At 40.6% G+C, this 18,707-nt stretch overlaps 1 protein-coding gene across 3 annotated transcripts in view; it reads right to left on the bottom strand.

The window, feature by feature from the left end:
• ATRN (attractin) overlaps positions 1-18,707 on the bottom strand; it is a 180,362-nt gene that overhangs the window by 71,914 nt on the left and 89,741 nt on the right. For all 3 annotated transcript variants that reach the window (XM_030825442.1, XM_030825443.1, XM_030825444.1), the window contains 7 exons: positions 16,080-16,300; positions 13,029-13,150; positions 11,992-12,130; positions 10,206-10,396; positions 6,620-6,839; positions 4,895-5,080; positions 4,096-4,329 (listed from right to left, as the gene is read on the bottom strand). In XM_030825442.1, coding sequence (XP_030681302.1) covers positions 4,096-4,329; positions 4,895-5,080; positions 6,620-6,839; positions 10,206-10,396; positions 11,992-12,130; positions 13,029-13,150; positions 16,080-16,300 — 1,313 coding nt within the window. The remainder of the gene's footprint in view (positions 1-4,095; positions 4,330-4,894; positions 5,081-6,619; positions 6,840-10,205; positions 10,397-11,991; positions 12,131-13,028; positions 13,151-16,079; positions 16,301-18,707) is intronic.

The raw sequence follows: 18,707 nt of genomic DNA, 5'->3' as shown, positions 1-18,707 counted from the left end.
TAGGAGACTACATATTGCTAAAGAGCAACCTGCAGGAAAATCCTATGAACTGGCCGGGCGCGGTGGCTCACGCCTGTAATCCCAGCACTTTGGGAGGCCAAGGCGGGCAGATCACGAGGTCAGGAGATCGAGACCATCCGGGTCTACATGGTAAAACCCTGTCTCTACTAAAAAAAAAAAAAAAAAAAAAAAAAAAAATTAGCTAGGAGTGGTGGTGTGCACCTGTAGTCCCAGCTACTTGGGGGGCTGAGGCAGGAGAATCGCTTGAACCCTGGAGGCGGAGGTTGCAGTGAGCAGAGATCACGCCACTGCACTCCAGACTGGGTGAAAGAGTGAGACTCTGTCTCAAAAAAAAAAAAAAAGAAAATACTATGAACTGTACGTTAACAAATTTGATTACTGAGAAGAAATAGCCAAATTCCTAGAAAAACACAGATTACCAAAACTGACTCACTCAGAAAAAGAAAATCTGAATAGATCTATAACAAACAGATTGAATTATTAAAAATTTTCCCGCAAAGAAAAAGGCCAGGCCCATTTGGTTTCACTGGGGAATTCTATCAACATCTAAAGAAGAATTAATGCTAATCCTTGACGAACTCTTCCAGTAAATAGAGGAGGAGGAATATGTTCCAACTTACTCTAGGAGGCCAGTACTATCCTGCTATGAAAGCCAGATAGTAATCACAAAAGAAGAAAACCACAAACTTATATCCCCCTCATGAATGTACACACAAAATCCCCAACTAGCAAATAGAATCCAACAGCAGATTAAAATTATACATCATGATAAAAAGTATACATCATGACTAAATGGGCTTTATCCCAGGAATGCAAAACTGGTTTAACATTCTTAATTAATGTAATACGTAGTATTAATAGAATAAAGAACAAAATTTCATGATCATCTAAGTAGACACGGAAAAAGTGTTTGACAAAATCTAGCACTCATTCGTTCCAAAACCCTCAAAAAACTAGAATAGAAGGAAACTTTCTCAACCCAATAAAGGGCATGTATAAAAAAAAATCTAAACCAATATCATATTTAATAGAGACTGAATTATTTTCTCCTAAAAAAAGGAACAAGACAATGATGTACACTGAAAACTACAAAACAATGCCAAAAGAAAGTAAAGAGGTAAATAAATAGACGTTCCAGGTTCATAGGCTAGAAGATTTAACCTTGTTAAGACAGCAAGGGCCAGGCGTGGTGGCTCACACCTGTAATCCCAGAACTTAGGGAGGCAGAGGCGGGAGGACTGCTTTGAGCTCAGGAGTTCAAAACCAGCCTGGGCAACATGGTGAAACCCTGTCTCTAAAAAAATACAAAAATTAGCTGGGTGTTGGTAGCTCATGCCTGTAGTACCAGCTACTCGAGAGGCCGAGGCTGGAGAATCACCTGAGCCTGGGAAAGCGGAGGTTGCAGTGAGCCAAGATAGCACCACTGCGCTCCAGCCTGGGTGACAGAGTGAGACCCTCTCTCAACAAACAAACCAAACAAACAAATAAACAAACAAACTGGCAATATACCCCAAATTGGTCAGTAGATTGAATGCAAACCTTATCAAGCCAGTTGGCTTTTTGTTGTTGCAGAAAATGGCAAGCTCATCCTAAAATTAATATGAACATGCAAGAAACCCAGAATAGCTATAACAGTCTTGGAAAATAAGAACAAAGGTGGAGGACTTAGACTTCCCAATTTTAAAACTTATACAAAGCCACAGTAATAAAAACAGTGTAATACTGGCAAAAGGAGAAACGTAGGTCAACAGCACAGAAATGAGAGCTTAGAAATAAGTTCCCAGATTCACAGTCAATTGATTTGCAACAAATGTGCCAAGAAAATTCAATGGTTAAAAAAAAAGTCTTTTCAACAAATGGTGCAGGGACCACATCCACAGGCAAAAAGAGTCTGGACCCCTACCTCACACCATACACAAAAATTAACTCAAAATGGATCAAGGACCTAATGTAACACACAAACCTATGAAACTTTTCAAAGAAAACTTAGGAGCAAATCTATGTGATCCTGGGTTACTTGGGCACTGATTTTCTAGATACAATACCAAAAAGCACATGGGATAAAACAAAACATTGATACATGGAACTTAATCAAAACTGAAAACTTTTGATTTCAAAAGGCATATTAAGAAGGTGAAAAGAAACTCATATAATGGGAGGAAGTATTTGCAAATAATATATCCAATAAGGGACTTCAGAATTCATGAAGAACTCTTACAACTCAATAATAAAAAAGACAACATAACTGAAAAATGGGCAAAGAATTTGAGTAAATATTTCTCCAAAGAAGACATACAAAAGGCTAACTAATGCAGTTGATGTTCAATTTCATTAGTTATCAGGAAAATACAAATCAAAACAACAGTGAGATGCCATTTCTCATCCACTGGAACAATTTTAATTAAAAAGATGGTCAGTAACAAGTGTTGGCAAGGACGTGGAAAAACATGAACCTTCATATGATGTTGGTGAGAGCATAAAATGGTGCAGCTACTCTAGAAAACCTCATGCCTATTATTCCTCGTTTCCATCCCCAGCCCTAGGAAACCACTAAACATCTACTTTCTGCCTTTGGACATTTCATATAAATGGCATCATGCAATGCATAATCTTTTGCACCTGGCTTCTTTTACATAGCATGTTTTTTTAGGGTAATCCATGTCAGAAAATATGTCAGTACTTCATTCCTTTTTATTGCCAAGTAACATTACACTGTATGAATATACAACACTTTGTTCATCCATTTGCCAGCTAACAGGTATTTGGCTTGTTTTCACTTTTGCTTATTATGAATAATGTTGCTATGAGCACGATGCTACGAAGAATGATGCTACAGGCATAAGCATTTATACACAAGTTTTTGGGTAATACACGTTTTCAATTTTCTTGGGTATGTACCTAGGAGTAAAACTGCTGGGCCATATGATAACTCTATATTTAACTTTTTGAGGACCTGCCAACCTGCATGAGAGTTCCAATTTCTACATATCCTTGCCAATACTTGTTATTACCTGTTTTATTGATTATAGCCATCTCAGTGGGTGTAAAGTGGTATCTCATTGTGGCTTTGACTTGCATTTCTTGGTAATGATGAATGATATTATCTTTTCGTGTGCTTATTGGCCATTTGTATTTCTTCTCTGGACATATGTCTATTTAAATCCTTTATCCATTTCTTAATTGGGCTGTCTTTCTATTGTTGAGTTTTAAGAGTTACGTGTTCTGGACATTAGATTCTTACTAGATATATACTTTGCAAATATTTTCTTCCATTCTCTGGGTTTTCATTTTACCAGATATATTCTTGATATTAATGAAAAAGCAGAGATTTAAATATTTCGTTAAAAAGTTAACTCCTAGTGGATTAAAAACAGAATTGCAGGTCCCCCATATCTTAGTATGGAAAAAAGGGAACACAGAAAATTTGATCCAGTTTAGTAGACAAAAAATTGGTTCCCGGTGTTAGTTTACATTTTCCTGTTCTATTTCCTTTTCTGAGAATGGCTTCTTTATCTCCAATAACCACTTTTTCTGTTGGGTTCACATTTAGCTTCTTATTTTTTCCCTGGAGGGTGGGAGTTTATATATTCTGGATGATCATCAGTTGTTACATACAGTGCAGGTATTTTCTCCCGGTCTGTCTCTGCCCTTTTAGCTTTGTTTACAGTGGACTTTCCCTTACAAAGTCCTCACAAAGAGCCCTGTTGTCAATGGCACTATCTGACAGGCTCTTAAGAGAAGTTCTTGACCCGCTAATCTCTGAGGAGTCTTTGCACCAGCCCAGCCTCTCCCAATTGTTCTAGAAGCCCACAGACACACTGCTGAGTGGTCACTTCAAGTCTGAATCAAAGGCCAATTTCTTAGAATTGGTTTCTTAGGAACCCACCACCACTCCCAGCAGGTCCAGGTCAGGCCTTGGACCAGCTTCTGGTCTATTCCTTCTTGTACCAACCATTAGGAGGAAGGGAAGGGGCTGAGGGGAGGGAGTTACATATACACAACATAGCTTTCAAGGTTTTATTCTTCATAAATCGGTAGTGAAACACTTGAATTTGGATATGCAAGGCATCTTACCTGGACAGTGAATGAAAGACCAGTTGTATCTGCTGTCCTCTAGACACATGCTGGAATTGAGCAGGGGCTGTGGATAGAAATTTCCTGTAGGGGCTTGCGAAGGCATCTTCACCGGTCCTTTATAGGAACCCTCTATGCATTTCCCTTTGCCAGTATTGCTGGGATCAGTACACCAGCCACAGCCTGGTTGCTCCAAGCAATGACTACAGGTACAGTAGCCTGAACAATTTTCAGCTATTAAAAAAAAAAAAGTTGCAATTGACTATCACAGGTAGATCTGAATTCACTGTATTTAAATTACATTTTTCTTTAACAGACTATTCAACTGGCTTGAGTAAAAAATACTATTTTGTCTTGATTATTTAAAAGAGATAAGGAATGTAAAGAGCCCAGTATTTTGCCCAATACATAACAGAGATGACCCTTCCCTCCTCTCTCAATCCCAGGATGTTGAAGGCAAAAGGGACCTTAGAGGTTATCTATTGGAAAGCATTTACTTTACAAATTAGGAAATTCAGATATGGAGATATTACATGGATTGAGCAATACGAAGTTGGACAAGTTATTTCTGTACTCTGTGATCTATCCTACATTTATTTACTGTCAGTGTGCCTGATTCTGTATGAAGGTTCTCAATAGGCAGCAATGTCTCGATGGCAGTCTCTGGTCAGGTTTGAGCAGAGGTCATGTCCAGTCTTGTTTCTGAAATGTTCAGAGGCTTGACAGCACAGCCTCATGGCTGAGTTGTTGCCTATACAGAGGGCATGCATAAGTGCCTGGGGCTCCCTTTTTCACTTACGGGGGCAGGTGCTCATTGTATACCATTCCATACACTGGCCGAAAGGGAAGGAAGCCACGTAGGCATTGGAGTCCACACACTGCTTCATGTTGCTGCACCACATGCACTCAGAGCTGCCGCTGGTGCAATCTCCACATGCTGTCCTCAAGGCACATGGTGTCCGGCACTGCTTGGCACTGTGGTTTGCTGGGAATGAAACCCAAGAGAGACACTTAGAGCTCCCACCATGTCTGCTAAGGTCAAAGACCTTTCTTTCTTTCTTTTTTTTTTTTTTTTTGAGACAGAGTCTCACTCTGTCTCCAGGCTAGAGTGCAGTGGCACAATCTCGGCTCACTGCAACCTCCGCCTCCTCGGTTCAAGTGATTCTCCTGTGTCAGCCTCCCAAGCAGCTGGGACTATAGGCACGCGTCATCACGTCTGGCTAATTTTTTGTATTTTTAGTAGAGATGGGGTTTCACTATGTTAGCCAGGATGGTCTCGATATCTTGACCTTGTGATCCACCCATTTTGGCCTCCTAAAGTGCTGGGATTACAGGTGTGAGCCACTGTGCCCAGCCAAGACTTTTCAAATGTGGGTGATGACCCATTAATGTGCCATGAAATCAATTAAATGAGAGAAAATACAAAACAATAAAAGTCATCAAGTACTGTTTAGTCAAGTGTATTTACACACTTGTGGAAAAAATAAATTTTCTTTTCAAAGAGCATTAAGGACAAAGATGAGGAAACAGTGAATCTTTCCATAAAAGTAGGGCTGTAAGCCCCTTAGAATTTGGGGACCCAGGATGAACTTCAGGGGTTTTACAATCCACTTGAATATGTAAAATCTCATGTTTGCAATTTTGGAGGGAAGAAGGTCCATGGCATTCATTAAGTTCACCAAAGGATTCAGAATTCTGAAAGGCTGCTGGGCAGCTCCCCTAGAGAAGTTTAGAAATCAATATTTAGAAATCTACAATGCTATGAATTCTCTTCTACACCTCTGTAATTCCTCAAATTACTTTCCCAAAACTGGACACAATGCAAATGGAGTCCGGCCTCCCAAAACAACCCACAATTCCACCGACTGCTTGTGAGTCCCTCTGCAGGAGGAGGAGGCTTATTTTGGGTTGTCTTTATGCTGCAGCAGCTACCCCTGGGCCTGCCTTTAGTTAGCCGAAATGTAGCCCAGAGAGACTGAAAGCTGGGAAGCTACTCCGAGTGTCTGTCCGCTCAGTACTCTCCCACAGCTTTCGCGCAGTTCTGGGTTGCTTCTGTCCTCGCTTACAGAACTGCTCTCATCACTTTTCTCTCTGTTGACACTACCTTTCTGAACACTGTCCCTGCAGTGACTTGCTTGCTTTACTCATCTTTTCTTTGCTTTTATTTTCCTTTTTTGTTTTTTCTTCCACAGCATTTCTCTGCCAACACCAATAAATTTGCTTTTCAGAGCGATTCTCAATACTTTTTCTGGTCAATAAACCTATCAATCTCATTGTTAATTAGAATATCAGTTTCTTTGAGTAGTGTTAGTTATTTTTGGTTTTGCTTATAATTAAAACTATTCAGGGTCCCAGAATATTTCCTTCTGCTTCTGAAATCTGGGTTATACTCTTCTTTGCATGCTTGAAATCAATACTTCATCTGTTTTCATGACTACTTCGCGCATCTCAGCAATGAACTATGCCTCCTATGGTTTCTCTCACAATAAACTCTGAATACCATCTAATTCACCCGTGAACTTACCAGGCCTTTCGCAGACGCTACCATTGAGTGGGTTGATGCAGGTTGCAGCCTTCAGTCCCCGAGTACTGGGTTCTGATAAAATTCCACAGAATCCAGCATCGCTGGGCTCAGATGGCATCCACTGTAGTAAACTATTTGTAAATGGGGACATATCTTCCCAGCACCAGTAGGACACATTAATCTTCCGAAGGCCGACCCATGGGGTTAAGGTGAGCTTGGACTAAAGGCAAAAGAGACACAATTATGAATACAACTAGTATCTTTTTTTTTTTTTTTAAATTTAAATTTTGGAGATGGAGTCTTGCCATGTTACCCTGCCTGGTTTCAAACTCCTGAGCTCAAGCAGTCCTCCCACCTTGGCCTCCCAAAGTGTTGAGATGACTGGCATGAGCCCCTATGCCTGGCCTGAATATAAGCAACATCTTGACCAAAACAAGCTTCTAGATAAAAACCACCAAGTTAAGTATACCCCACAGACACAGGAAAACCTCTTTATCCCTTGACTCAGCCATGGTAGATTAGGATACATCATCACTTCAATATGGCCATTTTATAAAGGATAAAAATGTATCTCAGAGAAGATAATATATCAAAAATTCACAGAAATTATAGCAAAGCAGTATTTAAGTTCTGAAATGTCTATAGGAAGAGATGGCTACCCCCAAACACAGGTTGAGTATCCCTAATCTGAAATCCAAAACACTCCAAAACCTAAAACTTTTTGAGTGCCAACATGATGGATGCTGAAGAAAAATGTTCACTAGAGCATTTTGGATTTCCAGATTAGGGATGCTGAACTGGTTAGCATAATGCAAATATTCTAAAATTCGAAACACTCCTCGTCCAAAGCATTTTAGATAAGGGATATTCAACTTATACCACATTTGCTTTATCCATTCAACTATCCTGGCACTGGATTTTATAGGGAATAATAGGACAGTGACACCTGGGACAGTCTGTCTTCTGCTCTCCTGAAATTTCCTCCTCATTGCAATTTTTAACAAGTTTTAAAAATCAAAATATAAAGTTTAGCCAAGAAATGGTAAGTATTCCTAATTTTGGTAGTTATAAAACAAAAGATATACTGTATTTCCCTCCCTTTGTTTTCTTTTGAGACAGGGTCTCGCTCTGTTGCCCATGCTGGAGTGCAGTGACATGATCATGGCTCACTACAGCCTCAAACCCCTGGGCTCAAGCAACCCTCTTGCCTCAGCCTCCCACGTAGCCAGAACTACAAGTATGTGCCACTATCATGCCCAGCTAATTTTTTAAAAAAACTTTTTGTAGAGATGGGGTCTCCCTATGTTGCCCAGGCTAGTCTTGAACTCCTGGGCTCAAGCAATCCTCCCTCATTGGCCTCCCAAAGTGCTGGGATTACAGGCATGAGCCACCACACCCAGCCTATTTCCATTTTTGAGAGGAAAAAATACACATGCCTACTAAAAGACCTAAAAAATAAATAGATCCAAAAGAAAGAAAATTAAAAATACTTTTTAAAAGCCCTTCAATAATTTCTTTGCCTTCATGATAAAATTCAAATCCATTACTATTGTAGCCATGACCTCGCAGGGTCTGGCCTTGGTTCCTTCTTGAGGCTCAACTATAAAAATCCCCTCCCATCCAGCCTGCAGCCAACCATGCAAACTTACCTGCAGCTCACTCAAAGAACCACTCCCTTAATCATCTCCCTCTACATCTCACAGATGGGGGCACTAATTAATGCACAGGAAGCCCTTCCCTCTTCGACATCCTAATTCACTCCTTCTCACCTTCAGGGGTCACCTCCTTCCAGCTTTCTACCAGGCAGTCTCTGTCCTAAAGGTTAGGTTAGGTGCCCTTTCTTGTTTTTCCATAAAAATCTGGGCCCTACCAACTGGGTTACATCTAGAGGTATAGCTGTGGAAGGACATTACACTTCAGTTGTCTCTCATCTGTCAGTCTTATCATTAAGACTGTGAATTTCTGTTTCATAAACGTGGCCACAGCAGATGAGAATACCCAGAAACGTTTAGAGTTAGAAAACCTAAGGAAGAGAGAAAGGGTACCAGAAGTGTATCTGTGGCCACCTGGTTGAACCCTTTTAACTTCTGTGGACTTGAGAGTCATTGTTAGAGATGCCAGGGTAATAAGCAAAGCTGGGTGCCATCCATTTTCTGAGGGAGTGAATGACTATGGGAAAGGTCAGCTGCCAGCCAAGGATAGAATGTGGAAGAGACCCACATTTGGACATGGAAAGAGAAACAACAGAGACAGTCACCAATGGAGATTCTGAAATCTGAAAAAGCTATCAAAATAGTATGAAATACCAAATGTGGTCACAGCAGCCTGAGGTAAACACACTAAGAATATATCACCAATGTTTGAGTGTCCATACCCTATCTAAGTTGCACCGAAAAAAGGGACTAATTGGAGAAAAGTAAATACAGGGCACCTCCTACCAGTCTCAGAATGGCCCTATAGGTGGTACACAGAGGCCACAGGCAGCCAAGGCCCAGGCCACATTTCCATACCTTCACATGAAAAAGGCTGTACCCAAGGAAGTGTTGCCCTCAACTCCTCCCTGCTTGGTAAGAGCATTTCCACTAAATGTTTCTGCACCACAGCTAAAACTGCTGAAAGAGCTTTGTTCTATGAGTCTACTTAACTGAGGGTAGGATCACAATTTATGACTCTGGACTAAAAATGACAAAATGTGATCATGGAATATCGACCATAAGCCCCCTGAGAGCACTGGGTGGACAGGCAAAGAACTTGAGCCTTTCTGGGCTTAGAAACTCTTGACAAGAAGGTGCTCTCTTCTTTTGAGATGGCTGGGCTATGAAAGACCCAAGGAGACGTACATTTCGTTTTTTGTTGTTGTTCTTTTTTTGTTTTGAGATGGAGTATCGCTCTGTCGCCCAGGCTGGAGTGCAGTGGCGCAATCTCGGCTCACTGCAACCTCCACCTCCTGGGTTCAAGCAATTCTCCTGCCTCAGCCTCCTGAGTAGCTGAGACTACAGGCGCATGCCACCATGCCCGGCTAATTTTTGTATTTTTAGTAGAGACGAGGTTTCACCATATTGGTCAGGCTGGTCTTGAACTCCTGACCTCAGGCGATCCACCTGCCTCAGCCTCCCAAAGTTCTGGGATTACAGGTGTGAGCCACTGCATCTGGCTGAGATGTACATTTCTTAGTGGTAATTATACAGTCTTATGCACTATTATAATACCTTAACTCCAAGGAACTCAGGTGGCTTAATCCAACCTAGCTAATTATCAGTGACCTCTCTTTCTCCCCTAGCAGAATCCAGAGGTAAAACAGGTATGAAATAATCTACTGATGTCACCAGATTATGTACACATATACATGTTACAATTCGTTCCCCATATAATTATTCATAGATCTTATATATACAAAGTATTAAAAATTTTAAGAGGAAGAGACTCTGACAGCACAAACCCACAGTCCCTCAGGCTGCGTTCACCAGCACTCCCCTTCTTGCCAAGCACGTCACACGTATCCACAGCCTTTCACATGCAAGCTGAAGTCATGCCCTTGGTAGAAAGGTGGATACCAGAAACTTAAGTTTTGAGGATTTTAACTCACCATGCTCTGAGATGACTGCATTATTCGCAGCTGCTTAAGAACAAATTCTACCTTCTTCTGGGTTGTAAGAGAAGCCAAAAGGGCATTGTGGTTCCTACAGAACAATTTAGCATTGTCATAATTCTCCTTGGCAGTAGTAATTTTCAAACATGAGTTTCCAACCAAATGCCAGCCAATGCCACAGATATTTTCTTTCATTAAGGGGAAAAGAGAAAAAAAAGAGTTTTAGAAATCAGACAAAACTACTATGAGTTCAAATTATTGAATACCGAAATGGCCTTTCTTATGTAAATTCTAGGTACTTCATTAGGATGTGGGAGCCTCTGACACATTATTAAGGACCAAATGTAGAATAAAAGAATTTTAAAATGTTTACTAGTGATATCTCCCGGATCCTAAAAAGCATATTCTGAGGCCACTTATCCTATGTCTTAGAGGAAAATACTAGTTTGATGCCAATATTAGACTGGTACACTTCCTTCTGAAGAACAATTAGAAAGAAAACTAAAATCCTAAGTGAAGAGCAGACAAATGAATATGTATATTGGAGGGCTGGAGTAAAAACTGCAAGCATGGAAATGCATCAAGGAATTAACAAATCTATAGTCTCCAAAAGCTGCACTGTTTTCATATCATCAGGTGGAAGGTACAATCAAGTGTACAAAGCATCCCAAAAGCAAGGTGAGAAGGTCCTTCTTGAGAAACAACCCAAGTGATATGGCTATAGCATACAAGGCAAGCTTGTAATCTGCTACCTGTGATCATCCTGAACCCACACAAGGTACTGCACAGAAGCTATGAATGCTTCCTGGAAGACAATGAAAGAACAAAGCAACTTCACCAAAACCAAAGTACTTCGGAGACAGCAACAATGTTCATTAACAGTAACAGTCACTGAGATAAAAGAAAGGTATCATGGGAAAGAGATCATTTAAGAACAGACAAAGACTTGCTCCTCACAGTGTAGCAGTCGACTAGATAAAATGCACACTCTAGGCCCCACCCCACACTTGCACCAGAATATGCCTTTCGCAAGATTCCCAGGTCTTTTACTGTACCTTAAAATTTGAGACACACTGAGATACAGAAAAGAGTCCCACTCTGCAAGCTGAATCAAAAACTTCCAAGGGACATTCAAAAAGGGCCTGGTCCAAACCAACTTCCCTGAACAAGCTCAGATGTTGTGCAGAGACAAGAAAGTTACCCTTCCAGGACCATCCTGGTCCAAATATATCACCGTGGTTCGATCATGGCTGGCTGGTCTCAGGCCCTGAATTAATCATCCTGAACCTCAGAAGTAGAATATATTGAGGTTTTCAGGGCTGGAGATCACCCCTAAAAGGTGCTGCTGACAGAAGTATCTATCCCCTCCTTCTCAGAGAAGGCCCATTAGCAGGTGCCAACAATTAAATCCCAGTGGTTAATAAGAAGTACTCTCCATAAAGTGCTCAGCAGACTGGCTGCTGAGACATCATGGTCTAGTCCCAGGTTATCAAAGGTGGATGGGAAAGAGACAAGGAGCAGCCTCAGTGATACAGAACCAAGCTGTCACTCAATTCTACAGAGCAGCGAAGGATGTTTCACTTTATTTCAAAGGACAGTAGGAGCAAATACTTAACAACTGTATTTTAGTTAAAAACAAAAAATCCCATAATACTGCTGTGGGGGATGAATGGACAGAATTAGCTTTTCCCCTCTGCTAGGTTCAACCTAGGCTGCACAGTGTTGGGGGAAGCGGGGTGAAGTATTGGACCCACACACACCAAGATGACCCTGCAAGGCCTACCGGGCAGGGCAATGCACTCCTGATTCCGGGGCTCCCACTGGCAGTTCTGGTCCAGAGCACAGCTCCTGCAGCTGGTCTTCTTGTTACAGTAGTACATGGGGTTATCCTTGGGGCAATTCTCATACCTAAAAATGGAGATCTAGAACACAGTGGACAAAAGCTTTTCTCTTGTATCCACAGAGAGAACTTATGGTGAGGACCAACAGGATACTATAGACAACAAAATCTAATTGAGGAAGCAAACTGCAAATAGATAGATAGATAGATAGATAGATAGATAGATAGATAGATAGATAGATAGATAGATAGATAAGTTGCAGTAGCTCTGCAGTGGGAACACTGCAATGGAATGTTCTGCTCAAGGACATGCTTTTAACTGGCAAGGAAGCAGCCCACTCTTTTAAACACCATGCCTCAACCTGCTCATCTGTAAAATGGGAATGTTGAACTTGATGCTTTTCAAATGCTCACTTCAAAAGTCTGAAAGTTTTCTATTTTATGAACTGCATGAGACCAACAAAAAAAAAGTCTTGTAAGCTGTCAAAAACTATAAAAGCCTGGGTCATCTTATAACTTAAATTTAAAAATCTATATATGATGAGCAGTGAGATTATGCCAAACCAAGATATAAAACAAGGAGATTTTGCAAAGTCTGTCATTTCCACAGTTCAATATGGGCCGCTATACACCTGACTCACTCTCAGTCTCAAACCCTAACTTTATCAAAACCTGGCACTGGTAAAGTGAGGTCACTATTAGATGCCTCAAACCAAGGATCCAGTGCTTAGTCACAGCCATGCCCAGGGACAACAGTCCTACCTTCTTCTAAAACACAATACACAAATTCCCAGGGCTAGTAGGACCCTTGGAATATACAGAACATCTCTTCCTAAAGGAGAACCTCAGGGAGAATAAAATCCAAATAGAAACCCATTTGAAAAGTAACTCTGGGCCATTATGTATACCATATATACTACAAAAGCTAAACCTATGACAAATTAGGATTTTTCTGAAATCCTTAAGAAACAGCCTCTGACCTGGCCTTCCGAGCAGCTGTGGTTCCTGGGGACACAATGGTCATTGCACCAGTGGCAATCATTGGTGTTGGCTGTACAGCTGTAACAATCTGTGTGCTGGTCACATCTGTCATGGTCAAGAGCTACAAAGAAAGGAAAATCTCATCAACTGGGACAACTTTAGTTGAGCACAATCTGAGACCGAAGTTAAAAAAAAAAAATCGTAACAATGGTTAAGAAGTAAAATGAAGAATGAAACTGGCAGGAAAATATATTTGGTATGTTCTGGTTAAAATAATATTTAGAAATAGACAATCTAAAGAAACACTGTTTTGTACCCCAAAGAAAGAAGTACACAGAAAGTGAAAACAAGGACAGGCTAATTTAACAACTGTAAGATATAATGAAAGTAAATTCTGGCTCTTTGAATACTTTTCCTTCCAAGAAAAAAAAAACAACTAGTAATAGAATGAACACCAAAGAAGTCCAGGAGCCAAAATATTGTAGGATACCAAGTCATTCCTCCTAGTTATAAATGCAAGGCTAATTTGGGCACAGGAAGTAGGCAGCACCACAGAACTGCACAGGAGGCATTAGGCTGAGCTGCATTTTGTACATACATGTAAATTCAAGAGTGCAAGTTTGAGAACTTCTGGACTACTACAGACCTGCTGCATCTCCTGTTGACTCTAGAAAAGAGAAGCTGCACAGCCGGGCGCGGTGGCTCACGCCTGTAATCCCAGCACTTTGGGAGGCCGAGGCGGGCGGATCACGAGGTCAGGAATTCAAGACCAGCCTGGCCAACATGGTGAAACCCCGTCCCTACTAAAAATAGAAAAATTAGCTGGCCATAGTGGCGCGTTCCTGTAATCCCAGCTACTCAGGAGGCTGAGGCAGGAGAACTGCTTGAATCAGGACCTGGGAGGCGGAGGTTGCAGTGAGCTGAAATTGCGCCACTGCACTCTAGCCTGGGCTACAGAGTGAGACTGTCTCAGGAAAAGAAAAAAAAAAAAAAAAAAGAGAAGCTGCACAACCATGTTGTCTCATCTGTTCAACCATCTCGTGGACATGGCACATGGGGGAATTCACAAACAGGAAAAGGCAGGTGCCACCCTCACAAAGACCCCAGCAGTTGGCTCCTTAGGCTGCTCTTCCTGTCCTGGTCATTATCCCAAGGATTGGGCCCACCCAGAAAGTGGGGTGAAACAGGGAACTGAAGTCTCAGGTGAGATGAGAGCAAATGGGTTGATATAAACACCTAAGGTAATTCAACACTATTTCCTATAAACATGCACATTTAATTTGAACTTAAAATTTGGTTTAAAAATTGACTATTTCACTGATTTTATCCCTTTCAAGAGACGAGCTAACCCTGCTAAGTTCTGGTAATCTTGGTTCTCCAGCACCCACCAGCCCACCAATGAACCTGAGTGGGTTGCCTGGGTGGCCTGTTTTTCTGTTTCTGGTTTTGTTTTTTTTCTTTTTGAGACAGAATCTCATTCTGTCACCCAGGCTGGAGTGCAGTGGCACGCTCATGCCTCACTGCAGCTTCAACATCCTGGGCTCAAGCCCTCTTGCCTCAGCCACCCTAGTAGCTGGGACTACAGGCGTGCACCACCACGCCCATGAATGGCTAATTTTTGTGTTTTTGGTAGAGACAGGGTCTCACTATGTTACCCAGGCTAGTCTTGAACTCCTGGGCTCATGCGATCCCTGTGCCTCAGCCTCCCAAAGTGCTAGGACTGCAGGCATGAGCCCCTGTGGCCGGCCCTGGGTGTTCTTACTGAGAATTTATGTTCATGAAAAGTTTAACTTGGAGCAGCATCCCAGGAATGAAAGCTGCTTCTATGCATCATAACTCTCAAGTTAACTGCAACACCAATCCTACTAGTAAGAAATTCAGCCAACATACTTTAAATTAATTGATGTAGAGACAACATTTTTACTTTTAAAGAACTTTCTGGCCATGCACAGTAGCTCATGCCTACAATCCCAACACTTTGGGTGGCCGAGGCAGGCAGATCACTTGAGCTCAAGAGTTCCAGACCAGCCTGGCCAACATGGTAAAACCCTGTCTCTACTAAAAATACAAAAACTAGCCGGACATGGTGGCAGGTGACTGTAATCCCAGCTACTCGAGGATTACAGGCTGAGGCATGAGAACCACTTGAACCTGGGAGGCGGAGGTTGTAGTGAGCTGAGATCACGCTGCTGTACTCAAGCCTGAGCGACAGAGACTCCGTCTCAAAATAAATAAATAAATAAAATAAAATAAAATAAAAAAGAACTTTTTAATATATTGCTTCACTGTACTGCATTGTGCTCTATGTCACAGCAATATAAGACAAGAAGCAAAGCAGGCAGAAGGAAGAAAACAGCCTGGAAAACATGACGGGAGGTTCTAGAAGCAGGGATCATCGCCCATCCTCAGTAACTGTCTGTCTTGATATCACTGTTGTATCCAACTAGAGAAGCTAGACAAAAATACTTTGCAAGGACAGCAGCTCTCCCTCTCTCCACCAAAACAATTTACTTCAACATGGCTTTTCTGGGCTGACTCTCCTAACTTCATCCTTGATGTTAGAGCTGCATCCAATATAGTAGCCAGTAAGCACAAATGTCTTTTAAATTAAAATTAAATTAAAAATTCAGTTCTTCAGTCACACTAGCTACATTTCAAGTATCTGATAGCCCGTGTGGCTAGTGGCTACCATATCGGGACAGTCCAGACACAGAACATTTCCATCACCAAAAATAAAGTTCTACTGGATGGCACTGCCTCAGAGCAACTGCAGCCAGAATCTGGGGTCAGTATGCAAAGCCTATGCAATGCCAAGAAGGTTATGTCTCTATCACTCGCAGACAGCTTCCAGGAGCCACATGGCATGTTCCCATCCGAGATGTTTACTAACCAATTTTCAAATATCCAAAAACACTTTGTACAAGTTATTACTGAATAATTTTGGATAATAAGGTGAACATAAAAAGTATACATATGCTAAGTTCTTTCACAATTCAGATAAAATGAGGTCTCAAATTCATTAAAATCTAAGTAGAGAAAAAAAAGCATACTTCTTTTGGAAAAACATTCTGATTTTAACTTTTCTTCTTGTTCATCAGTTGCCAGCGCCCACGAGATACACTGAGACGACCCTGTGTCCCACACACACCGGATACCAGGTCCTGCTGCTAAACAAGCGGCTTCACTCCGATGCGCATCACACTGTTCTGAGGTGAATACCAGGATGTCACTGAGGAGGAGACTATTGAAACCACCGAACACATACATGGTGCTAAGAGGAAAAAGGGAGAGAAGAAATTTATCAGAGACTCAGATAACAATTGCATGCTATACTTTTTTTTTTTTTAAGAGACAGGATCTTACTCTGTTGCCTAGGCTGGTCTCAAACTCCTGGGCTCAAGAGATCCTCTCGCCTCAGCCTCCTGAGTAGCTGGGACTACAGGCACACACCACCACATCCAGCTACCATGATACACTTTTTACAGACAATCTTCAAACAAATCTTACATATCATAAGTCTTCTAAGAAATTATTTTTCAAGGTCTTAAAAAACATTCTTATTCCCTTCCTTTCCAAATTCCATCCTTTCATCCTGGCCTATAACACACCCAGAATAGTTCCAATAAGCTGCCTCCTCATCATAGCTACTGTATTAAAAAGTTCTCATGATAGCCTGGTGACTTCTAACCATGAGTCACTGGAAAATTTTAGTGTCAGGATATGCTCACATCTTTTAATGCTAAACAGCAATTCTATATCTTCATTTTTTAAATATTAAAAATAAAAATGTACAAATTTAAAGCACAGGTAAAAGCCTCTGTAATTAAAGTTGTGTCATACTGGTACATGAATATGAGCCCAATCATAAACAGATAAAAGCACACATGTACATTTAGTACACAGTAAAAGTGGCATCTTACATTAGTGGGAAAAGATGGTCTTTTTAGTAAATGGTATCAAGATAACTAAACATATAAAAAAAATTGAATCTATTTCTCTATATTCTGGGATAAATTCCACATGGATCAGAGCATCTTCTGAAAAAAACAAAACACACAAGCAGTAGAAGAATGGGTGAATTTCTCTATAACCTGATGGTGAAAAAAAACTGACTTAAAATCCAGAAGGTAGGGGAAAAGAAGATTGAAAAATCTGGTCATATGAATTAAAAAGACATTTTACGTGGAAATAATGCTATAAGCGAAGTAAAAAAAACAAATGATATGCTATGAAAAAAAGATTTACAAGTTATGTTATAGGTAAAGGACTATCCCTAACATAGAGGGGGGCTTCAGCCAGTTTGCAGAGAAAAAAATGCAAATGACCTTAGAGAAGATGCTCTAATTTCAGTGTGAGAAAAATGCGAATTAAAACTACACTGAGGTAGCATTTCTCACCTATAAGACTAGCAAAAAAAAAAAAAAAAAGCACAAAAAATTGACAATATATGGATTGATGAGACTATGGGGCAAAAGGCACTCTCACACACTACTGCTGGGCATGTAAAATGGTGCAGCCTACAGAGGGATTTGGCAAGCTCTAACAAAACTTCGCATTTACTTTTTGAACCTGAAATCACATTTCTAGAAGTCTAGCACAAAAATAGAATAGCAAAAATACAAAAAGAAGTACATGAGGCTATTCACTACAGCATTAACCCACTTATGCCAGAGGGCAATATTTTTTTGTGAAAAATCAGACCTTAGGGATGACCTTGAGCAGCAGGATATAAATAACTCCCACAAGCTTATCGTTCCAATAATGGAACACTAGGCATAAATGGGTTAATGATAATAGCAAAAGACTCAAACAGCCCCAAATGTCCATCAGTTGAGGATGTGACAAACTATAATACATTCACATAATGAAATATTAGGCAGATGTAAAAGGCATGAGGAAAATTTCTACATACGTCTGTGGAGTGAGCACCAGTATATACTGTTATGTGGGGGAAAAAATGGAACGCAGAGAAAGGTATTCAAACAATGTAGCCATTTATCTATCGAGGGAACAAGAAGGTCAAACACGCCAATGTGCACAAATAATTCATTTTCCTTTTTAAAAAGAAGAACACCACAGTTTCTCTTTAACCTGCCTTCTTAAAAAACCTAGAAACAATAGCCAACCCAGGAGCAATGAATACAACTACTGCTTAGATTGTGCGTATTTAAAAACCATTCTTTCTCCCTCCTGTCACCCCTTAAAAACTAGAACTTTTTAGAGAAAAACCTAATTTCATGTCTGGATGAAGAACCGTTCACAATGAGTCAAGCAGGTCTTGTTATACCGGAAAGAAAAGACGACTAGGGTAGTATCAGATAAACTCAAAAGCTAACATAAAGATGCCCTCACTGGCTAAAGATGGAAAATGTTTGAAATTTAATAAAAACACAAACTACAAGAGATTAAAACACACGAAATATTTTTAAATCCATGAGTTCATAATGATACACATCTCCCATCCCCTGAAAAAAAAAAAAAAAACCTACTTTGTCATCTTTGGACAATGCTAAGAAATTAGTACATTATTTTGAAAATTGGTAAACAAAGGGAAAGAAATAAACTTATGAAGTGATCTTGCCAAGATACTGAAGTGAATCTGATCAAGTTAATTTGTAGGAAGTTTAGGAGAGAGACCAATATGTTATATGAAAGCCCAGGATACAATAATCAAAATC

This window comes from Nomascus leucogenys, chromosome 13 (assembly GCF_006542625.1).
Source record: "Nomascus leucogenys isolate Asia chromosome 13, Asia_NLE_v1, whole genome shotgun sequence".
Classification (NCBI taxonomy): Eukaryota; Metazoa; Chordata; class Mammalia; order Primates; family Hylobatidae; genus Nomascus; species Nomascus leucogenys.
Note: the sequence above shows the minus strand (reverse complement) of the source record. Positions and strands in the feature narration are given on the sequence as shown.